Here is a 24315-nt window from a genome sequence, read left to right on the forward strand (position 1 = left end):
CGACCCCTAGCCTAGGAACTTCCATAGGCCGAAGGTGTGGCCCTAAAAAGAAAGAAAAAAAAAAAGACGCACACTATACACTAACTATAATTTCCATGAATACGTAAGTAAGGAAAATGACTGGAAGCAAGTATCTTTTAAGTGTTAATATTGGTTATTTCGGGGGGGGATGTGCATACTTACTCTAGCATTCTATATTCTTTCTTGAATTTTACAGCAAAATCTCAAAATTTTTAAAAAGGAAAAAAATCCTTCACAGGAGCAATAATTACTACTTATAAGTGAAATTACTTGAAAAATGTGTCAATTATGTCAAAAAGCTGTGAAATATTGCACATATTTTCTACTGGTGTAAGTGCATTTAGTAAATTTCTTCTCGTTTTGAAGATAAAGATATAAAAATTTTAAAACATACATATAGAAAGTAAATACACAAATGTTGGGTGAGCCTACAACAATGACTGCACATAGTATATGCTCAATAAAAACAGGTTTGATAAGCTGAATAAATGAATGTGATTCTGAATAGGCTGCCAGTCACATTGTCTCTTGACCCCAGTTTACTGCTCCAAGGGGGAAAGAGCACATTATTGTACCAATTAGAATCCTTTCCTGAGGTTTGTTAAACACCTGAGCAGCTAAAATACATCCAGTGGCTCTTTGGTAGTGAAGCTACCAGGTGGGAGCAGTGACAGCTGCTGGCTTCCATGTCTCTTCCTAGGTGGGGGTGGCCAGCCTGAAAAGATAAAGCTAATGCTTTTTCAGGAGAAGTGTGATGACAAGTTAGGAATGTGGGCTCAATGTCACTGTTCCAGTTTATAAAGCCCATTCCAAGATCAATCTCTTTGAAAAATGGGGTAAATGAGAGAAAATACTTTTTAAAAATGTCAGGACCCTGTTGTGGTTCAGGAGGTTAAGAACCTGAATAGTATCCATGGGGATGCAGGTTCAATCACTGGCCTCACTAAGTGGCTTAAGAAACCAACATTGCTGCAAGCTTCAGCATAGGTCGCAGACGTGGCTCAGATCCGGATTTGCTGTGGCAGCTGCAGCTCTCATTCAGTCCCTAGCCTGTGAACTTCCATATGCCACAGGCGCAGCACTAAAAAGGAAAAAGAAAAAAAAATTGTCGGGATAACATAATATACACATAAAATAATAACATTTTCTTTTTTTTTTTTTTGCCGCACCCACAGCATATGGATGTTCCCAGGCCAGGGATTGCATCCAAGCTGCAACTGCAGCAATCCAGATCCATAACCCATTGCACTGGGCTGAGGGTCAAACCCATGCCTCTGCAGGAACCCAAGCTGCTAAGTTGGATTCTTAACGCACTGCCCCACAACAGGAACTGAAGAATCTTGATATATGAAGTCTTTGGTTATGACTATTGCATGATTTTCATTCCATTTAATCCAGAGTAAAACAAACACACAACCAAACTAAAGGGAAGAATATCAATATTTGAGAGGAGAATTTGAGGGGAAACCATGCTACATGTGATATAAGTGCTTCAGATATAGTGTTGAGCATTGACAGAATGGCTGTAAAAATTCTGGCCAAAGATAGACCTTTATGGGCTGCAAATATGAAAGAAAATTAAAAAGGAATTACTGAGGAGATTGTTGAGGACAAACTGATAGAAAAACAAATAAAAGGAAAGGCATAGGTGCTTTGAAAAGAGAAATGAAGCCTGTGCTTTAGAATCCAAAAAGAATCAGGAAGTTTAAATTCATAGCATTTCCCTTGGGCCTCACAAGGTCACTTAGTTCTGAAGCCAGTGGCCCATCACCCACAAGGGGCTCCTCGACTGAGCAGCCTTACCAGGGCTCCCTTCACATCCTTGTTCCTCAGGCTGTAAATGAAGGGGTTCAGCATGGGGGTGACCACTGTGTACATCACTGAGGCAATGGAGCTTCTCTGGGGAGAATGAAACACGTCAGAACTGAGGTAGACTGCCAGGCTTGTCCCATAGTACAAGGATACCACAGAGAGGTGAGACCCACAGGTGGAAAAGGCTTTATATTTTCCCTCTATAGAGGACATTTTCATTAAAGAGGAGACAATTTGGAAGTAAGAGAAAAAGATTCCAGTGAGGGGAAACACACCCAGCAGGACAGTTGTCACAAGCAAGAAGATGTCATTGATGAGGGTGTCTGAGCAGGCCACCTTGAGAATCTGAGTCAGTTCACAGAAGAAATGTGGGATTTCCGTGCCTACACAAAAGGTCAGCTGCATCAACAGTAGAAGATGAATAAGGGCAACCCAGAAAATGACAAACCAACACATCAGAACCAGGAGGACACAGAGGCGGGCGTTCATGATGACCATGTAGTGCAAGGGGTGGCAGATGGCCACAAACCGGTCATAGGCCATCACAGTCAGGAGGAAACCATCCATTCCAGCAAAAATCATAAAGAAATACACCTGAGTGAGGCATCCTACATGGGAGATGTCTTTGCTCTGTGCCTGGATGTTCACTAGCATCTTCGGGACAGTGGTAGAGACGAAACAGATGTCAACAAAGGACAGGTTGGAAAGGAAGAAGTACATGGGGGTGTGGAGGTGGGAGTCAGAGCTAATGGCCCGGATGATGAGCAGGTTCCCAAGCACGGTGACCAGGTACATGGACAGTAACACTCCAAAGAGGAGTGGCTGCAATTCAGGATCCTCTGAGAGGCCCAGGAGTAAGAACAGTGATACTCCTGTGTGGTTTCCTGCTCTCATGTAGCTGGTGTGTCTGCTAGAGAAGGAGGCAAAAGCAATATTCAGCTAATAGCCAAGTAGTACCTTAGCTAGTATCACCATTATGATTCCACTTTTTGGTTGATATCCTTCACCCTGTGTTAGTCCTTCCAATGACAGTGATTCCTTCAACCAAACGGCAGACCCTTTTCACTTTAAATGTAATTATATAGCTGTTTTAAAATTTGGGGAGTTCCCATCGTGGCTCAGTGGTTACCAAATCCAACTAAGAACCATGAGCTTGCAGGTTTGATCCCTGGCCTTGCTCAGTGGGTTAAGGTTCCAGCATTGCTGTGAGCTGTGGTGTAGGTTGCAGACGCGGCTCAGATCCCGCGTTGCTGTGGCTCTGGAGCAGACAGACAGCTACAGCTCCGATTCAACCCCTAGCCTGGGAACCTCCATATGCTGCGGAAGAGGCCCTAGAAAAGGCAAAAAAAAATTTTTTAATAAAATAAAATAAAATTTTTCAGAAAAAAAATGTTATCTGCTACTCATGGGTTCTAATTCTTTGTCATTGTCGATAATGAAGTATAGCTAATGTACAGTGTTGTGATATTTTCTGCTATTCTTCAAAGTAATTCAGTTATACATACATATACACATTCTTTTTTATATCCTTTCCCATTGTGGTTTATCTCTGGATATTGAATATAGTTCCCTGTGCCCTACAGTAAGATATTGCTGTTACTCACTGGTTTTAATTCTAACTGAAGACAGGGATGTAAATTGATTTCTTCTGTGACATGATTGAGGACACTTAATATCTTTTCTTTTTGTTCTCTATATTTCCTTCATTCAAATATCTAAATAACAGTTGCCAAGACAAGGATTCTCCACTCAGATAAACTTAACTCTATGATCTGATACTTCCTATTGTTGTGATAAGTTAACTCTCAAGTGCTTTGAGTGCCTTATTATTTTTTTATTTTCTAGAAATGTGGTTACTGCTGGTACCTTTTTTGTGAGGATTGAAAATGTCTTTGTGGGAGTTCCCGTTGTGGCTCAGTGGTTAACAAATCCAACTAGGAACCATGAGGTTGTAGGTTTGATCCCTGGCCTTGCTCAGTGGGTTAAGGATCCAGCGTTGCCATGAGAGGTGGTGTAGGTTGCAGACACAGCTTGGATCCCGCATTGCTGTGGCTCTGGTGTAGGCCAGCAGCTACAGCTCTGATTGGACTCCTAGCCTGGGAATCTCCATATGCCACGGGAGCGGCCCTAAAAAACACAAAAAGACAAAAAAAAAGTCTTTGTGCATAGTAGGATCCCAGTAAGTGATAGCTATGATTACTACTAATCTATTACTTTTATATCAATTATTTTCTATACATAAATTTTCCAGAGTGTGATATGGAAATGTCATTTAGAAAATGGGATCTTTGGAGTTCCTATGTGGCTCAATGGGTTAAGGATCCAACACGTCATTGCTGCCACTCAGGTCACTGTTGCGCGGGTTCCATGCCTGGCCCTGGAACAAACAAAGAAAAAGGGATTCCTTTTTTTTTTTTTTTTGGTCTTTTTGTCTTTTTAGGGCCTCTGCAGTATATGGAGGTTCCCAGGCTAAGGGTCCAATCAGAGCTGTAGCTGCCAGCCTACACTAGAGCCACAGCAACTTGGGATCCAAGCCATGTCTGCTACCTACACCACCAGATTCTTAACCCACTGAGAAAGGCCAGGGATCGAACCTGCATCCTCATGGATGCTAGTCAGGTTCACTAACTGCTGAGCCATGATGGGAACCCCAGAAAAGGGGATCTTGAGTTAGAATTCCTGCAATAGAATTTTGGTCCACCAACAAACTCGCTATCTGTGTGACCTCAACAGAGAGAGTTATTTATTTATTTATTTATTTACTCCTTTTTAGGGGCACACATGCAGCATATGGAAGTTCCAAGGCTCGGGGTTGAATCGGAGCTGCAGCTGCCAGCCTATGCCACAGCCACAGCAACGCCAGATCCGAGTCAATTCTGTGACTTACACTGCAGCTCACAGCAATGCAGGATCCTTAATCCACTGAGCAAGGCCAAGGAATAAACCCACATCCTCATGGATACTAGTCAGGTTCGTTACCACTGAGCCACGATGAGAACTCCCTCAACATAACTCATAACTCATAACACATAACTCATAACATATAACTCATAACTCATAACTGCAGATAACTCACCTCTACAATGGGAGAAATAAATATTCTCTACACAGTAAGACTGATAAGTGAATTAAAAGCATGTTATTTTTCTAGTGTAGTTCTTTGACATGCAGCAGACATTTGATAAATGTGAGCTTCTTAACAAAACAATAAATCATCTTCCAAGATGGTGACTGATCATTATTTCCCTTAAACAGGGCAGACATCAAATACGGAATTCTGATAACTATAAATACAAGTCTATCACCACTTTTGATGTCCATAGAGCACTGCTAATTAATGAAGATCCCTACAGCCCATCTTTCAGGTACTGCTTGCCACATGGATTCTTTCAAGAAAGGGGGAATGCACGTGGACTACACTGGTAAGACGGGGAAGCAAAAATCACACAAGCCTGAAATAAAATGCAATGGACGTGTGAGAATGTGAACTTGCATGTATTGTTCTTGAGGCGGAATGTGTTGTGTCAAAAATCAGCACATTTAATTGTAAAAAAAAAAGAGAAAGAGAGAGATTATTTGAAATATTCCAAGCTTCTGTAAAGCAAATCAAACAAATCATCCTTAAAAAATAAAAGGAAAATTCAAGATGAATATAAATGTTTTCATTCTCCATGGTAGAAGAGTTCAGCATGATTATGCCTAGAGAATGCAATCAATACTTTTATAAATAAGCAAAGTGAAGATTTATTAAGTGATAGTACACTGTCAGAAGGGGGAGTGGGAGAGCTTAGGTGAGCAGCTGCCAAGAAGGCAATAATTAAAGAGAAAAAAAATGAGGACCAATTTAGTCTGGAGATGTGGGTAGAAAAGGCCTGAGATACAAATATTATGCTGTGAGAGGAAGGATGGGTAAATATTAATCAGAAACAATAAGGAGATCCAAGTATTTGGGGCTGAAAGTTAATTCACTGTTTCCCAGCAGGTTGGTGAGCTTGGTATCGGAAGAGATATGAGAGGCCAGTGAGATGGAGAAGAGAGTGAGGGTCAGGAGGACAAAGTGTGAGGCCCACAAGTTGAGCTTCCTGTACTACTGTTGCTGTGCCTCTAGTAATTTTATATTTATTTGTGGGCCAGAGGTCATGACTGGTTTTTCCCATCATTGTCTCTCTAAGGATTTATATGGTTCCTGGCACATAGTAGGTGCTCAACACATGCAAATGTTAGCTATGTAATAAAGATTGAAACAAAAAGCATCACTATAACACAAGAACCCTCCAAGTTCATCCTATGCCTGAATATAGACACAAAATAGAATAGCAAAATTAAATAAAGTGCGTTCATATAATTAACAAATTCCTACTTTAGGGATGGGTATCTGGGTTAGATCTAGAATGTCTGGGAACAAATTCATCTCAAAAATGTGAAAATGAAGAGGAATCCCAACAGTAATTACAGTCTAAAATGCATTTAAGATAAATGTAAGAGCCCCCTTAATATAATTAACAGCCAGAACAGAGCATTTTGCTAAATAAAAGTAATTAAGGACAATTTCTTAACCCAGCAAAGAACAGCTATTTTAAAAACTGAAGCAAACAGGATATTCTACATGAAAACACCAATATATTTGTGTCAAATTCATGAACAGGACAAGGCAGTCTATTCCAACTTCCATTACTGGATATTCCCTGAAACATTTAAAGATAATGGTAAAATGAAAAAATGCAGTTAGCCTAAGTCATTAACATCAAAAATAATCAGATTGTAGATGATACTGTGAACACAAGGTGAAATACAATAACATCAATACAAAGGTATCAGTTCCTAGTGGTGAGTTGAATCTGCTGCAAAAACAGGGGATCTAATAGAAAAATCAAATCACATAAAGAACAAAATAGAAAATAATTCATGCAGAATAAATTTCCAGTGAGTAGCTAATGAGCAAGTGATTTGACACAGGAAATCAAAGAAGAGCCTACAATTCTAGGAAATCTTTAAGAAGAGGTGGAGACCATGTGGAAAAACTACTCTTACTAGAGAGAACATCAAGATTCCAAAAAAGAAGAAATAGGACTGGTTACCTACAAACTACAGAGGCTTCAGAATCATAGACTAAATAAATATGGGACAATCTCAGTGTCACTATTCTAGAGATAAAGACCAGGAGTCACCATTGTGGCTCAGTGGTAATGACCCAACTAGTATCCATTAGTACACAGGTTCGATCCCTTGCCTCAATCAGTGGGCTAAGGATCTGGCGTTGCCATGAACTGTGATGTAGATTGCAGACAAGGCTCCTATCCTGTGTTTCTGTGGCTGTGGTGTAGGCCGGCAGCTGCAGCTCCATTTTGAACCCTAGCCTGGGAATTTCCATATGCCTCAGGTGTGCCCCCCTAAAAAAAAGACAAAATACATTAAAAAATTTTTAAATAAAAATTTTAAAAATAGAGGTAAAGCCCAGTACCCAACCTCTCTCCTCTTTTCCTTCTCACTCCAGCCACCCTTACTGAGCAACACACAGACCCTCTCTGATGGTTATCACTGAAGCTTTCCATTCTCTGCAGTCTGTCTCTGCGAAGACTATTTAGATTTTCACCGAGGCTGGGATCAGAGAATTATAGGAAAGGGGCAAAAACGCATGTTATTATCATCTCAAGTGTTGAATTCTCAGAGCTCCTCATTAAATAAATTGTTCTGGTGACTTTCCTCTCTCCAAACAACTCAACTCCCTTGAGGTACAAAGGGAAATGTTTGATTTCTACAAGAGTCAAAAACGGAAGCCTTTCCCGATATTGGGGGGTGGGGAGAGGTTCAGCTCATTACCTCTAAATTAGGGGCAGGGGCAACAATTAACCAAGCAGGGCGGGTTGAAGAGTGAGTATTGAGGAAATATACTTGGCAAATATAAATCATCCATACAGCTTGTCAAGGAAAGGAAGAACAGAGATAAAATATAGCTTAAAGGGAGTATAAATATGAGGGAGTTAAACCAAAATGTAATGAAAGGTATGGGAACACACTTAATTTCAAAAAGAATATTAATATTTAGTACAAGATTTGAATACACGGAATTTCTGGGTACTTGAATCACAGGATGCCTCATACACTTCAAACCAAGTACAATCATAATATGAATTATCTCCAATTTTGCGACATGGTTCCAGAAGTCAAAGGGTGAAAGCAGAGGTTCAGCCATGTGGGGAGTTTGTGGTCCAGGTGTCCACATTTCTGGCCTCTGCAGGTTGAAAAGTCTTGACACCTGAAAAGAGAGCCCTTCCAGAGACATAGCCAAAGTCCCATTGAACCTCAACCTATGCTACTGCCTAACATTCCAAGTTCTTCATGTCAAGAACAGGAGTCACCCTCCAGGCAGGGATAATTGACCCTGGTGATCACTGTCACTGTGTGACTATGGCAGTGGGCAGGCACTGGAACCCTGCTGTATTCAGTCTGTGGCTGAGAGCAGGAGTAAACTCAGGGCAAACACAGTGGTGGATCCAGATGGCTGCGGGTCAGATATGCTCCCACAGCAAGAGATCTGAGTGCTATTACCTTGGTTAAAACAGCTTCCTTTAGCTGAGTTCAGTTCTCAAAGAGAAGGCTCAGATGGAGTTCCCGTCGTGGCGCAGTGGTTAATGAATCTGACTAGGAACCATGAGGTTGCGGGTTTGATCCCTGGTCTTGCTCAGTGGGTTAAGGAGCCGGCATTGCCCTGAGCTGTGGTGTAGGTTGCAGACACAGCTTGGATCCTGCATTGCTGTGGCTCTGGCGTAGGCCTGTAGCTACAGCTCCGATTCAACCCCTAGCCTGGGAACCTCCACATGCAGTGGGAACAGCCCAAGAAATGGCAAAAAGACAAAAAAAAAAAAAAGAGAGAGAGAGAGAAAGAGAAGGCTCAGAGCTATTAGATGGCTATACTCCCTAAAGCTAGAAAAATAACCCTTTAATTCTGAAGGGGGCAACACAGCACAAGATTCAATACAGTTTGGATCGTGATCTGCAACAACATGGACAGTGTCCCAAGAGAGCTTATTTGGGATATGTGGGGGTCAGAAGTTGGGAAAATCTTTCCTTGGGAAGTGAGAGCCAAACCAAGAACTGAAGCATTGTAAGTCTGAACCAAGCATAATCTTGTTTTTTTTTTTTTGTTTTGTTTTGTTTTTTTGGCCTGCTTCTCTATAAAGCTCCAACTCTCTCTACTCCCGCTGCCAGTAAGACAGGACACTGCACCAAAACACACCACTAACAGCTGGAACTTATTAGAGTGTGTTACAAAGGCACTGCAAGCTGAACCTTTCAAGGTCAAGTTAACATTTTTTCTTCCTTCGTTCCTTCTTCTCCAAACATGTTATACAGAGAGAGTAACACCATAGAGAACATGAAGAGATCTACACGTGGAATTGTCCTAAATGGTTCAGTAACTACAACGCTATGTTAAAATAGTTTTCCTAATTAGTCTTACTTTTTTATTGGCACTTAAAGTCTAGTTTTACCATTTATATATTATTTTCTTTCTCCTAATAGAATGTACTCTATGAAATTTGGGCCTTCATTTTGTTCTACCTAGAACATAACAGTTAATAAATATTTAAAGGCAGGAGTCAGTTCACACATCATTTCTATTACAAGAATTAGAAATAAACAATAAACTGGTTCTGGCTTCTGGAAAAAACAAAAACAAAAAAAGAAAACCAAAAAATGAACTTAAGAGAACAGAAATGTTTCGATTATTCTCTCTTTTCTCCTCTTTTTTTTTTTTTGCCACCCCAGGGCATGTGGAGACACTGCCCATCCTGTTGCACCACAATGATAGCTCATTTCCTCTTCTTTGCCTGATAGTACACATTATGTACACAAATTGAACTCTGTAACTATCAGAAATTTATATAATGGATTCCCCTTATTTCTCCCTGTAATCCATCTATTAATTTTCAGAATGTCTTGTTTCCATATAACTTTGACATGTCAATTTTAGGTAATTTTTCTTTAGGTAAATCCAAGGAAAAACCCCAGATTTAATAGAAGGGTGAAAAAAGAAATATAAAAGGAAACAAAACTATGGTGAAGACAGCATTAGGTTCCTTCTCTTTAGCGTGGTTCCCACATGACTAATAAAAGGGAATAGTTAGAGAAGGGTATATTCCACACATCTTGGGTACTATTATGGACTGAGCTGTGGTCACTCAAAATTCATATGTTGATGTCTTAAATCTCAGTGCTTCAGAATGTAACTGTATTTGGAGAAAGTGCCTTTAAAGTGGTAATTAATTTAAAATGAGGGCATTAGATTGTGTCCCAAATTCAATCTCTCTGGTGTCCTTATAAGAAGAACAGGGATCACAGAGAGACCAGGACACACACCCTGGGAAGGATAACTATGGGAAGAGGCAGCAAGAGAGTGGCCATCTGCAATCCATGAGATAGGCCTCAGAGGAAACCAAACATGCTGGTACTTTGATCTTGGACTTCCAGCTTCCAGAATTGTGAGAAATTACATTTCTATTAAATCACCAGTCTGGTATTGGTGTTATGGAGCCCAAGAAAACTAATATAGGCACTAATTCAGAAATCCTCTTGCCCCAGATTTCACTCCAGCCATGTCTGCTGCAGTTATTTCAGTGGAAGATGTGACAAGCTTTGCCCACGCCGGGTGGCGAGAACCTTGCCACAGGCCCATGCCATATACCTCCTGCTTCCTTCCTTGAAGCTTCTCTGATACCACAATATAAGATATCTGAAGAGGTATGCTCTGTATTCAGAAGTGTACAACTCAGAAATGTGGGCATGCTAATCCTGCCTGGACCACTCTTGGCCAATTGAACAAATGAACTGAAGTCTATGCATCTACTGAGTGGAAAGTTCTGAGACATAGATCATAATGTCATCCATAAAGTCAAAATGAAACAGATTACCTAGAATGGTTTGGCTTTCCTTCTTTCTCTGGAAGGTAATAATATGATATTACATAATATCATATTATAACAGAATATCATGTTCTGTTTCTCTGGAGAACTCTAACACAATATCCAAGAGAAATGTAAATATATCCACATAAAAGGACATACATAAATTTTCACGGAAACATTACTCATAATATCCACAAAGTGGAACAACCAAACCTGCCTCAACTTATGAATAAATAAAATATAACATATTCATACTATAAGATATCAATCTGCAATACAAAGAAATTATATATGTCACAACACATATGAATCTTTAAAATATGCTAAATAGGAAAAAAATGGAAGATAAACAGATGGCCAGCAAACACATGAAAAAATGCTCAACATCGCTGATTATAAGAGAAATGCAAATCAAAACAACCATGAGTTACCACCTCACACCAGTCAGAATGGCCATCATTAATAAGTCCACAAATAACAAGTGCTGGAGGGGTTGTGAAGAAAAGGGAACCCTCCTGCACTGCTGGTGGGAATGTAAACTGGTACAGCCACTATGGAGAACAGTTTGGAGATACCTTAGAAATCTATACATAGAACTTCCATATGACCCCACAATCCCACTCTTGGGCATCTAGCCGGACAAAACTCTACTTAAAAGAGACACATGCACCCGCATGTTCATTGCAGCACTATTCACAGTAGCCAAGACATGGAAACAACCCAAATGTCCATCAACAGATGATTGGATTTGGAAGATGTGGTATGTATACACAATGGAATACTACTCAGCCATAAAAAAGAATGACATCATGCCATTTGCAGCAACATGGATGGAACTAGAGACTCTCATCCTGAGTGAAATGAGCCAGAAAGACAAAGACAAATACCATATGATATGACTTATAACTGGAATCTAATATCCAGCACAAATGAACATCTCAGAAAAGAAAATCATGGACCTGGAGAAAAGACTTGTGGCCGCCCAGGGGGAGAGGGAAGGAGTGGGAGGGATTGGGAGCTTGGGGTTATCAGATACAACTTAGAATAGATTTCCAAGATCCTGCTGAGTAGCATTGAGAACTATGTCTAGATACTCATATTGCAACAGAACAAAGAGTGGGGAAAAAATGTATACATGTAAGGATAACTTGATCCCCATGCTGTACAGTGGGAAAAAATAAATAAATAAATAAGAAATAAGGCGAAATGAAGGTTAGAGTGAAATAAGAGTTTTAACTAAGGAACTCCCCCCCCCCCCTTGGCTGAAAAGGCAGCTGCAAACCTTTTCAGCTATGCTGGCCTCATTCCATCCTTCATGTAATTATTATGTAGCAACTATGTACCCTATGTCCAATCCAACAACCCTGCTAATCATGTTCCCAGCTTTGCTTATCAGTTCCCCTTCCTTAACCTTGCTTGCTCAGTTTTTTAGGGAGGAAAACCGTCTGCTCACAGAGGGGGAGATCTGGGGCTGCTTGCATGGCAAAAACAAGACCCTGTATTGTATAAAAGCTGCTGAGAATAAAGACCTGGTGCTCAGACTCTGGAGGTGACTCCTCTGAGCCTGGCACCAGTGCTAAGCACACCTTGCTTTCCAGCATCTCTGAGTACCATTTGTCTCCTTCCACTGCCATGGTTTCTCCAGTTTCTGCAACAGGAGGATTGACTGAATGGAGGAGATAGACCATCTCATGGATTGGCCGGCTTATTGATACAGAATATTATTATTAATTAATATTAGTAATTAATCTCTTAATATTATTCTAAGGGCTCCATTAATATTCTAAGGGCTGGCAGAAAGAAAAGCTTTTGAAGATCATTCTGTCAGGTGAGTACCCACTCTCAGCCTGCCTATTTGACCTCCAAACCCGTGCTGGCCCTTGCCCCTCACCATCAAAGGTTGCAGGTTATGGGCCCCGCCCTACGCTCGTAGCCTCGCCCCCAGGCCTAGCTCTAGCCTCAGCCTTGTCGGTTACGCACGTTTCTGCCTCCAGGCCACTCTCTGAGCCTACCCGTAGACCACCAGAGCCAACCCGTGAGGAGAATCTAAAATTACCCTCCTAACACTGGACACCAGGATTCCCAGCCAGAGCCCCACCCACTATGGCCCAGGCAGGAAGCGGAAGTGGCGTCACTGGCCCGCGGCGTCTTTTATTCCTGCAGCTCCTGCAACTCGTGGAGCGAGTTGTCCGGGTCGTCGTGCGGCTCTGCGTGCGCTTAGTGAGGCTCCCGTCAAGGGAGGCTCTGGGAGGCAAGGAGGGCGTAAAAAGACATGGTTGGCCCAAGCCGCGGTGAGCTCTCCTTAGAGAGGCCTGGCTGCTCCGCTCGTGTCCGCGGAGACTTGAACCCCGGCGTTCAGCCGGGACGTTTGTGCGGTAAGGGCGCTTCCGCAGGGTGTCTTCAGTCACTGTGCTTCCCTGTTGGAAAGCTTCCAGTGAGTTTTTTTTTCAATGACTTTCCTCCCCGAGGGAAAAGAACTTCTTCTGTCCAGTCAGCGTTGCTCCGACACCACGTTCTCCTTATGTCACGAAACTGATGGTTCTGCCGTGTTCCTCTGAGTGTTAAGGGAAAGTTGGCTTAAAGGGCCTTTTCGAATGAAAAAAGAATGTTTCATTTGAGGTTTGACTTTGTCTTCGCATGGTCTTTATTTTTGAATATTACATAGAGATAGATGTGTCAAGAGTGTGCATCTTTCTGTATATACAAATAAACCTATGCAGATAACAGATATTCTTTTTTAAAAAATAAAAAGCAAGCGTTCTTAGCCATCTCGTGGTCTGAGCTCTCTAGTGCGGTACATTCCATAGAGCCAAAAACGGGCCTCCAGGAGATGTGAAGGCGGCTTTATGATATGAGGTCCAGAATGAGGTACCATAAACGGGGAGTGTTTGGAATAAATGTGGTTTTTGTCCACATTGGGGGGGGAATAAAATCTTAAACCCCCAAAAAATGTGAACATCCAGAACAATGAATGTTCGTTGTAGTAGATTAACTTGTATTTAGCATTTTGCAAGCTCGCCACATAGATTTAGGAGTACATTTTATGGTGAGCTGTTTGAGAGAAGTTGAAAATACATTGAGGGGAGTTCCCGTCGTGGCGCAGTGGTTAACGAATCCGACTAGCAACCATGAGGTTGCGGGTTCGGTCCCTGCCCTTGCTCAATGGGTTAACGATTCCGGCGTTGCCGTGAGCTGTGGTGTAGGTTGCAGACGCGGCTCGGATCCCGCGTTGCTGTGGCTCTGGCGTAGGCTGGTGGCTACAGCTCCGATTCAACCCCTAGCCTGGGAACCTCCATATGCCGCGGGAGCGGCCCAAGAAATAGCAAAAAAAAAAAAGAAAATACATTGAGTACCTGATTCTTGACATTTAATTATTTGGTACTGCTTCTCCTAAAGATATGGGCATTATTATTCTAAAACCATGATACCATTATTTCACACAAGAAAAGTAAAAATGAAAATGTCTTTTAATATCTCCTTTTTTTTTTTTTTTTTTTTTTTTTTTTTGCCTTTTTAGGGCCACACCCACGGCAATGGAGGTTCCCAGACTAGGGCTCAGAAAGAGAGCCGCAGCCTTCAGCCTACAGCACAGCCACAGCAACGCCATGTCCAAACAGTGTCTGCAATCTACACCACAGCTCAGGGCAATGCCGGATCCTTAACCTACTTAGGGAGGCCACGGATCCAACCACATCCTCATGGATACTAGTCGTCGTCTTACCACTGAGCCACAAGAGGAACTCCCTTCTAATTACATATTCTTAAGTACTTCACATGGTTCCAAAATATGTTTTTAGTAGTTTTGGGATCTAGGACCCCCTTAGGGTTTGTATATGACAATTGTTTATGCCTCTTATTTTAGCCTAGATCACTTGCTGTTGTTTGTCTATTATATTCATTGACTGTTTATATTGTCTCTTGAAGAGTCACACATTTTTATATTTCTATGTTTATTTTCAGTATATTTCAGTTTTCCTTCCTGCCTTGTATTTCCTGTCAGTTGGTAATTGGGTTCAAAGCAGAGGTAGACAAACCTTTTGTCTGAAAAGGTCCATATAGTAATTGATTACTTGAAAAACTGTGTGGGCTATAAGATATGGATACTCAGCTCTGCCTTTGTAGTGGGAGAACAGCCATAGACTTAAGGAAATGAATGGCATAACTATCATCCAAAGTCTCCAAAGAAACTCTGTAAAACATTGTGACCAAAATGTGGGTGTCTTGGTGTAGAAGCTTCAAAAGTTCACTTCAAAGCATTTTAAAAGTGATGTTGTGTACTTCAAATTGCATTCCATTGAGAAAATGTAAACTTACGACATCCCTTAGATAGTATTGCAAAGTTTTATTACTTGTTTAAGGTAGTGATCATCAAAGCTCTTTATCTTTAAAATAGAGACTTTTCCATAAGAATAAAAATGTCATATGTGGGGTGATATTTTGAAATTCAAATATCTTGTTCCCCAACAGCCTTTCTATTAGCATCAGCAATAACTTGCAGTGGATAAACTTCTCTATATATTGTTTCACATTTTGAGGTATATTTTCAGGGGGAGCTTCTAGGTGGTTTTTCTAAGTAAAAGGGTAAATGTAGGAAGTTCTCCTGTGGCACAGCAGTTTAAGGATCCAGTGTTGTCACTACAGCGGCTCTGGTTGCTGCTATGGTACATGTTTGATCCCTGGCCCAGGAACTTCCACATGCATGTGGCAAAAACAAACAAACAGAAAGACTGACTGTGTAAGAATTAGCAATATTGGAAAGGATGGGAATAGTAGGTAGGGAAAATGTTGTATATTTGGATGAATAACATTTCTGGGGGGGTACATTAAGGCTTACCCCCAGATGTAATGTAATGGTGTATTCGATTGGGAAATTTGCTAAGAGAAGAATTTAGTCTTCACTGTGTAACTGATTGGAAGAAATAATTGTATCTGTTCAAATGATGTGAAGAACAAATAAGAAAAAGTATGAATGTGTTTTAATTTTGTTTGTTTAGCTTTTTAGGGCCACAGGTGCGGCATCTGAAAGTTCCCAGGCTAGGGGTCGAATCAGAGCTGCAGATGCCAGCCTGTGCCACAGCCATAGCAATGCGGGATCTGAACCAAGTCTGCGACCTACACCACAGCTCACAGCAACACTGGATCCTTAACCCTCTGAGTGGGCCAGAGATCTGAACCCGCATCTTCATGGATACTGGTTGGGTTTGTTACCACTGAGCCACGATGACAACTCCTGTTTCAATTTTATAAATAGCAAATCATTTGAGATATTACTCTGATTCAGGGTTGAGCATTTAAAAGTAACTTCTTCATTAAAATTTACCTGTGTTGTTATCAACTTCATTAAAATTTACCTGTGTTATCAATCTTGGCAAATGTTTATATTCATAAACATAGTACTTTTTTTTTTTTTTTGGTCTTTTTGTCTTTTCTAGGGCAGCACCCATAGCATATGCAAGTTCCCAGGCTAGGGGTCTAATTGGAGCTGTGGCCACCAGCCTCCACCACAGCCACACCAACGCGGGGTACGAGCTGCATCCGTGGCCTTCACCACAGCTCACGGCAACACCAGATCCTTAACCCACTGAGCGAGGCCAGGGATCGAACCCACAGCCTCATGGTTCCTAGTCCGATTCATTAACCACTGTGCCATGACAGGAACTCCATATAGTGCTTTTGTAGATCACCTAGAAATTCCATCTCCTATCCAGAGTAACCAATCCTGTATGTGTTCCTGTTATAGGAACACATCTGAGAGGTAGATCACTTAATAGATTCCCCTGGCAATGCACATTGCCAGAAAGGTCTGAAGGGTCCATATGGTTTGTAAATACCCATATTACCTTCTCTTTTTTCCACTTAATGGTACCAGTGCATTAGCTGTGCCTTAGTGAAACAGTTGGTGGGGGTCCTGAAGATAAAATTGGTGAGGGAGCTCCCTGGTGGCTCAGTGGGTTAAGGATCCAGCATTGTCACTGCTTTGGTACAGATTCAGTCCCTGGCCCTGGAACTTCTGCATGCTGTAGGTGCAGCCCCCCCCCCAAAAAAAAAAAGTTCTGTAAAGTTAGCGAGGCTGTACCCATACTGTGGTTTTTTTTTTGGGGGGGTTGTCTTTTTATTACTCAATGAATTTATTACATTTATAGTTGTACAATGATCATGACAATCCAGTTTTATAGTATTTCCATCCCACAGCCCCCAAACTGTCTCCTTTGGAAACCGTAAGTTTTTGAAAGTCTATGAGTCAGTATCTGTTCTGCAAAGAAGTTCATTGTGAACTTTGTTCAGATTCCACATGTAAGTGATAGCATTTGATGTTGGTGTCTCATTCTTAGACTGACTTCGCAGTAGTTGATTGGGAAGTTTATTCAAGAGACCTTTTTTAATTATTTTTTTATTAGAGTATAGTTAATATACAGTGTTGTGTCAATTTCTGTAGTACAGCATAGTGACCCAGTCACATATATATATATTCTCTTTTCTTTTTCTTTCTTTTTTTTTTTTTTTTTTTGGTCCACACCCTCCGCATATGGAGAGGTTCTTCCCAGGCTAGGGGTCACATCAGAGCTACAGCTACCGGCCTATGCCACAGTCAACAGCAACACAGGATCCGAGCTGCATCTTCGACCTACACCACCCATTGCTTATCCATTCTAAATGTAATAGTTTGTATCTACCACCCCAAAATTCCTAGTCCATCCCACTTCCTCCTCCCCTCCCCTGGCACCTACAAGCCTGCTCTCTATGTCCATGATCTGTTTCTGTTTTGTAGATAGGATCATTTGTGCCATATTTTATGGCATATGGAGGTTCCCAGACTAGGGGTCTAATCAGAGCTACAGCTGCCAGCCTATGCTACAGCCACAGCAATGCAGGATCCTAGCTATGTCTGCGACCCACACCACAGCTCACAGCAATGCCAGATCCTTAACCCACTGAGCAAGGCCAGGGATCAAACCCGCAACCTCATGGTTCCTAGTTGGACTCTTTTTCCGCTGCACCACAAAGTGAATCCCTGTCTTTCTCTTTCTGACTAACTTCACTTAGTATGAGAATCTCTAGTTCTATCCATGTTGCTACCAATGGCATTATTTCATTCTTTTTTTATAGCCAGGTAGTATTTAGTAGTATTCCATTTTATATTGTATATATACCACAACTTCTTAATCCATTCATCTGTCGATGGACATTTAGGTTGTTTCCATATCTTGGCTATTGTGAATAGTGCTACAATGAACGTAGGGGTGCATGTATATTTTTGAATGAATGTTTTGTCTGGATAGATGCCTAGGAGTGAGATGGCTGGTTCGTGTGGTAGTTCTTCATTTGGTTTTCTGAGGAACCTCCATACTATTTTCCATAGAGGTTGTACCACTTTACATTCCCATCAGCAGTAAAGGAAGGTTCCCTTTTCTCCACACCCTCTCCAGCATTTGTTATTTGTTGACTTGTTAATGATGGCCATTCTTGCAGGTGTGAGGTGGTAGGTACTTTATAGTAGTTTTGATTTTGCATTTCTCTAATAATTAGTGATGTGCATTTTTTTTTCATGTGCTTACTGACCATCCATATGTCTGTTTAGGTCTTCTGCCCAATTTTTAGTTGGATTGTTTTTTCATTGTTGAGTTGTATGAGTTGTTTATATATTTTGGAGATTAGGCCCTTGTCTGTTGCATAGTTTACAAAGATTTTCTCCCATTCTGTGTGTCAGCTTTTTGGGGTTTTTTTAATAGTTTCCTTTGCTGTGTGAAAGCTTTTGAGTTTAGGTCCCACTGGTTTATTTTTGTTTTTGTCATTCTAGGAGGTGGATAAAAGAAGATGTTGCTGTGATTTGTCAAAGAGTGTTCTGCCTATATTTTACTCTTTAAGAGTTTTATAGTATCTGGCCTTACATTTAGGTCTTTAATCCATTTTGAGTTTATTTTTGTGTATGCTGTTAGAGAATGTTCTGATTTCATTCTTTTACATTGTCGTCCAGTTTTCCCAACACCAATTACTGAAGAGACTGTCTTTCTACCACTCTATATTCTTGACTCCTTTGTCATAGATTAATTGACCATAGGTGTTTGGGTTTATTTCTGGGCTTTCTTTTTTTGTTTGTTTTTTGTTTTTTGCTTTTTGTCTTTGGAGGGCTGTACCTGTGGTATATGGAGGTTCCCAGGCTAGGGGTCTAATTGGAGCTGTTACTGCTGACCTACGCCGGAGCCACAGCAACACCAGATCCGAGCCAAATCTGCGACCTACACCACAGCTCACGCAACACCAGATCCTTAATCTACTGAGCAAGGCCAGAGATCAAACCCGCAGCCTCATGGTTCCTAGTCAGATTCATTTCCACTGCACCACAATGGGAACTCCTATTTCTGGGCTTTCTATTGTGTTCCATTGATCTATGTCTCTGTTTCTGTGCCATACTGTTTTAATAACTGTAACTTAGTATAGTCACAGGTCAGGGAGCCTGATTCCTCCAGTTTATTTTTCTTTGTTTCAGTTTTACTTTGGGGTCTATTTGGGGTCTTGGCTAATTTTCATTTTGGGGGGTCTTTTGTGTTTCCATACAAATTTCAAAATATTTTGGGGAATTCCCATTGTGGCACAGTGAAAATGAATGCAACTAGCATCCATGAGAATGCAGGTTCAATCCCTGGCTTTGCTCAGTGGGTCAGGGATCTGGTGTTACTGTGAGCTGTGGTGTAAATTACAGATGTGGCTTGGATCCCACATTGCTGTGGCTGTGGCATAAGCTGAAAGCTATAGCTCCAGTTCAACCCCTGCCCTAGGAACTTCTGTATGCCACAGGTGTGGCCCTAAAAATAAATAAAATAAGATAAAGTAAAATTTTGTTCTGTGAAGAATGTCCTTGGTAGTTTCATGGGGACTGCATTGAATCTGTAGATTGCCTTGGGTATTATAGTCATTTTGACAATATTGTTTCTTCCATTTCAAGAGAAAGGTATATCTTTCCATCTGTTTGTGTCATCTTTGATTCCTTTCATCAGCATCTTATAGTTTTCAAAACCTATTCTTTTTGACATGATGGTAAATAGGATTGTTTCTCTAATTTCTCCTTTTAATCTTTCATTGTTAGTATGTAGAAATGCAATTGATTTCTGTAAAATTTTGTATCCTACAACTTTACTAAATCCATTGATGAGCTCTAACTGTTTTCTTGTAGTGTCTTTCAGATTTTCTAGGTATAGCATCATGTCATCTATAAACAGTGATAGTTTTACTTCTTTTGCAATTTGAATTCCTTTTATTTCTTTTTCTTCTCTGCTTCTCTGATTTTTCTTCTCTGTAGCTAGGGCTTCCAAAACTATGTTGAGTAATAGTGGTGAAAGTGAACATCCTTGTCTTGTTTCTGATTGTAATGAAAGACAATTTAAACTATTGCCACTATCTCCTGATTTTGCACATATGCCTGCTCATGTATATCAAAAGTAAAGACTAAAAGTAAACACATACTAGTGTTCTATGAAAGACTCAAAGTGGATTGACAGAAGAATGGACAAATTGGAGTATTCTTAAACTATCAGAAAACTCTGAGGCAGCTAGAAAGAATAAATCAAAGGTAGATACAATAGTGTGGATAAACTTTGAAACATAATATTGAGTGAAAGAAGCCAGGTGCAAAAAGAGAGCATGGCCCTCTAGTGCAGACCTCCTTGGGGGAGATGTATGTATTTGTTACTTATTGCTGCCTAAAAAGTTAACAACAAATTTTGAGCCTGGAAACAACATACATTCATTATCTCAGTTTCTTTGGGTCAAGAGTCCAGATATAACTTAGGAAGGTGCCATACTCAGGTTCCCGGCAGACTGCAGTGAGGCATTGCTTGAGTTAATTTTTCATCAGGCTTTATTAGGAAAACTCAACCAGAGAAGAACTTTTCCTCCAATCCCTCAATAATTTGCAAAATTCATTTCCTTGCAACAGTAGGGTTTCTTGCTAGCTGCCAGCTGAAGGGTACCTTTAGTTTATGGGCCACATATAGTTTCTTTCCACATGGCTACCTATTTCATTAAACCATCAAACATAGAGTCTGACTTCAGAGATGGTCTGGACCCACTCTAAATGGGTCTAATACTTGCTGAAGGCAGACCCTCCAGTATAATTCCCTTGATGAACTGACATCAACCTCCTTATATATAGGTTGCCATTGAGTCCACATTTCAGTTGTCCTACAAAGTAATGTCTATAGACATGTGCAGGTCAGTGAGGTGTATTATGTTCAGTCTAAAGAGTGCACCATGTCAGTCAAATAGCTTTTTTAGTGTTATATTCCAACATTCTTGGTGTAACAACCTTAGAATCCATTCTTGCACATGTTCCCCAGATTCTTCCCATACGTATTTGCAGAGGGTATTATTTCACATGTAATAAGGTCTCCTGCCTTATTTTGCATACCTATCCCTTTGCATTTTGCACTAGTTGTGAGTCTAGAAACAATAGCAGGTGGCTGTGGTGGATCTTGAGAATGAGTATTCTTCCAAGGCATCTCCTTCAAGTGAGATTATTACAGAGTCATCAAGCAGAGGAAGACTTGTCTCCTCAGAAACCTAAGGGCTAGCAACTTTCCACATAAGGGAAGCTCAGAGTGTTTGGGGAGTTCAAAAGTTGAACTTCTATTTGGGTTCAAGTGAAAGTCCTCATTCCAAGTTTTCTGTTTCATTTTTTTCCTGATCAGCACCCTACTTTTCACACAAAAAGTACATGAGACTGACTTTTTAACTGGTTAAAAACTGTTTTTTAGCAATATCTTCCCCATACGACCACAAGAAATGAGTTTTTAACCTGTCATGGAATCTCTGCTTTATGACTTTGACCTGAGCTGCAAGACCCCAAATCTGAGCTTGTTAGTTCTGGACAACTGCATCCAAAATAATCCATCCTTCACTACAGACATTATAATGATCATTGCTGTAACCATTAAGTGTAGCATTCAGTGTTCTCCCAAGCAAGAGCTGTATCATAATCAACCACAGGTAACAGCTTTGACTATTGTGGTCCTGTGACTGTCTTTCCCATTGGCAGTGCTCAGCTTTTGGCTTAAGTCCAAAGGCTTGTTTAAACATATTCCCCCATCTCATCATTAGTACTTTTATCTTAAGGGATCTCTGTCCTTCTCAAGTATGGATGAGTCTGCATGAAATCCAGAGACATAAATCATACTTTGATTTAAACAGAAGTGTAGTATAAAGATGTAAAGAAAAAAAAAAAGATGTAAAGAGAATTCTAACACTTTTTTTTTACTTATTTTATCATTTATTTAGGACAAAGTTTTACATATTAGGGTGAAATAGTAGAAATTGGTATAGCACCCCATCATTTCCAGTCTCAGCAGCCAAGAGAAAAAGCCTCTAGGATTGCAACAGGGAGATGGTGCTGGCCCTTCATTACTTCACACTGAGTGATATATAAACACCTCCAGCATTTGCAGTTGTCTTTAGAGAGTCTTAACACGAAACCATGACCTAGACTGCCATCTCCAAATTCTAGAATTTATGAAGAGTGTTTAATGAAGGCCAAGCATATAGGGAGGCCCTCTCCTCAAGACTGGACTTCAGACTTCATTGAAGGTGTCATGGAAGCCCATTAGATGTGAAGATGTTTGCTAGGTTGCCAGGGCCAGAACTAGTCACTGGTTTCTGGGCAAGGAGAAAGCACCCCTATAGGTTGCCTAAGAGCTGTAGCTGGTGGGTAGATGTGGAGAGGGAATCAGAGTGTCACTGCCAATGCAAGGCCTAGAGCACTAGCGGTCCATATAAGGAGGCCATGGGAAACAAGTGAAGCTGAGGCTAGTGTGAGTGCTTGGAAAAAGTGTTCCTCCCATACTTATGTTCTTAGAGTTATTAAATATACTTCTGAAAGTGGAATGTATATTGTGTTATAAATAGTCATTTAACTGTAATGTAGGTGTACTTGAAGAATGGCATCTAGGATCTCTGTTGCTGTTGGTCACCAATTCACCAATCTTGGGTGCCTTCAGTGATCCAGACTCTGCTACTCTTTGTGCTGGCAGCCTTTGACATCCAAAACAGACACAATGCTATCCACAATAGGCACAAAAAAATAATAATAAAATAAAATAATAAAAAACCCAAAAAAGCTGATCCTAATGTCAGACTGCATAGTCAAGAAGCACTACTACAGATACAGAGGTCATTATGATAAAAGATTCTGTTTCTCCAAAAATTTTAAAAAGTCAAATATGTATCTACTCAATAATTATTGCTGCAGATATTTTTAGAAAGCATTGCTTGATAGAAGTGCAAGAAGAAATAGACAAACCCAAAATTCTAGTGGGAGCTTTTAATATATTTTATCCATACTGTTTCACTAAACATTAGAGGAAAATAAATTAGTGTGTACATCTGAAAATGATATGGAAACTGCATGATATAGATATATACAGCATTGTATAACTAGAAACAAATCAGAGTGCTAGTCTGGGAGCGTGTGGGAAGGAATGGACTGGAAGGAGCAAGAAGGCTTTTCAGGGAGATAACTGTTCTGTATCTTGTATAGACTGGTGATCATGTAAATATATATATAATTGTCAAAACTCATTCACTAAATACTTAAGATTTGTGTATTTGATTGGAAATTAATTATATCTAATTACAAGAGAAACAGGAAAGTAAACCATTTTAGTAGGCACCACCTGAGTAAACACATTGGTGGCCTATTCAGCTCAAGGACCCCATTCTGAGATGTCTGGTTATAAGTACAGTTGTACTGGAAAATTGACACACTCTTTTTGTGACCATGTATATTTCTGGGTTTTAGTCCTCTTAACTGTAAAATAAGGACTCTAGGGAAGTGGGGATGGATTGGTCATAGGTAATGAAGTGTGGATATTTCATTGTTATAATTTTCAATACTATTTTGTGGATCAGCATTTGATTTTTAAAGGCTATGGATATTTAACAAAAAGAAGTTACCCCTTTACTACAGAGTTAAAAGACAACAAAATATGAAGGACATATGTGGAATAAATGAGTAAACATAAAAGCAAATTTAGTGAGAAAGGAACTGAAAAATAATATGGAAAGATGGTTATTTGACAAAATTAATACAATAGACCAATATTAGGCAAGTGTGGTAGGGCAGTGCTCTTTCCCAGGGCAAGGGTTTAGTGCAGCCCTGTTTTGAGTGTTTACAACTAAGACCTGTGGGAGTTTCTCACTACTTTAATGTATTTTGAGTTCTTTTGCAAAAACTTTGACATTCTTTTTAAAAAAACATATTAGGGTCCAGTGTGGAAGAGCTAATGATTATTTCCCTTTTCTTTCATTATCCAGGAACCGACAGAATATATGTGCTCTGGGTGTGGGTGTATGTGTAGAAATACACTATTTTCTCACCTGCTTGTTTCTCCTTATCACAAATGAATTGATATTGTCTTTATTCTCCAACAGAAATGCTAGATTATAAAGCCAACACATTTTCTGTATGCATTATTGCCTACCGCAGGGGCATAGCTTCTTAATTGCCTACTGAAGGCATAAAGTAAGCCAGAGATAAATTAAAGGGAGGCCCAATGTTTTAGGTTTCTTCAGCACCCATCAAGGAAGCCCA

General features: G+C 40.4%; 2 protein-coding genes across 2 annotated transcripts in view; both read right to left on the reverse strand.

The window, feature by feature from the left end:
- Positions 1–24315, reverse strand: part of LOC100513718 (olfactory receptor 7D4-like) — a 110793-nt gene that overhangs the window by 24803 nt on the left and 61675 nt on the right. The gene's annotated exons all lie outside the window — the stretch shown is intronic.
- On the reverse strand, positions 1789–2784 carry LOC100517880 (olfactory receptor 7D4-like). Its single transcript, XM_003123251.2, has one exon. It carries the CDS (start codon positions 2725–2727, stop codon positions 1789–1791), a length of 939 nt encoding a protein of 312 aa, XP_003123299.1. The 5' UTR covers positions 2728–2784.

This window comes from Sus scrofa, chromosome 2 (assembly GCF_054392235.1).
Source record: "Sus scrofa isolate SSC_HxYL_T2T_F1_AM1 chromosome 2, Sscrofa_HxYL_maternal_Yorkshire_Landrace_v2.0, whole genome shotgun sequence".
In the NCBI taxonomy this organism is placed as follows: Eukaryota; Metazoa; Chordata; class Mammalia; order Artiodactyla; family Suidae; genus Sus; species Sus scrofa.

Coding starts and splice junctions, on each gene's coding strand:
- LOC100517880 (XM_003123251.2), bottom strand. CDS start 2,727: ATGAGAGCAGGAAACCACACAGGAGTATCACTGTTCTTACTCCTGGGC.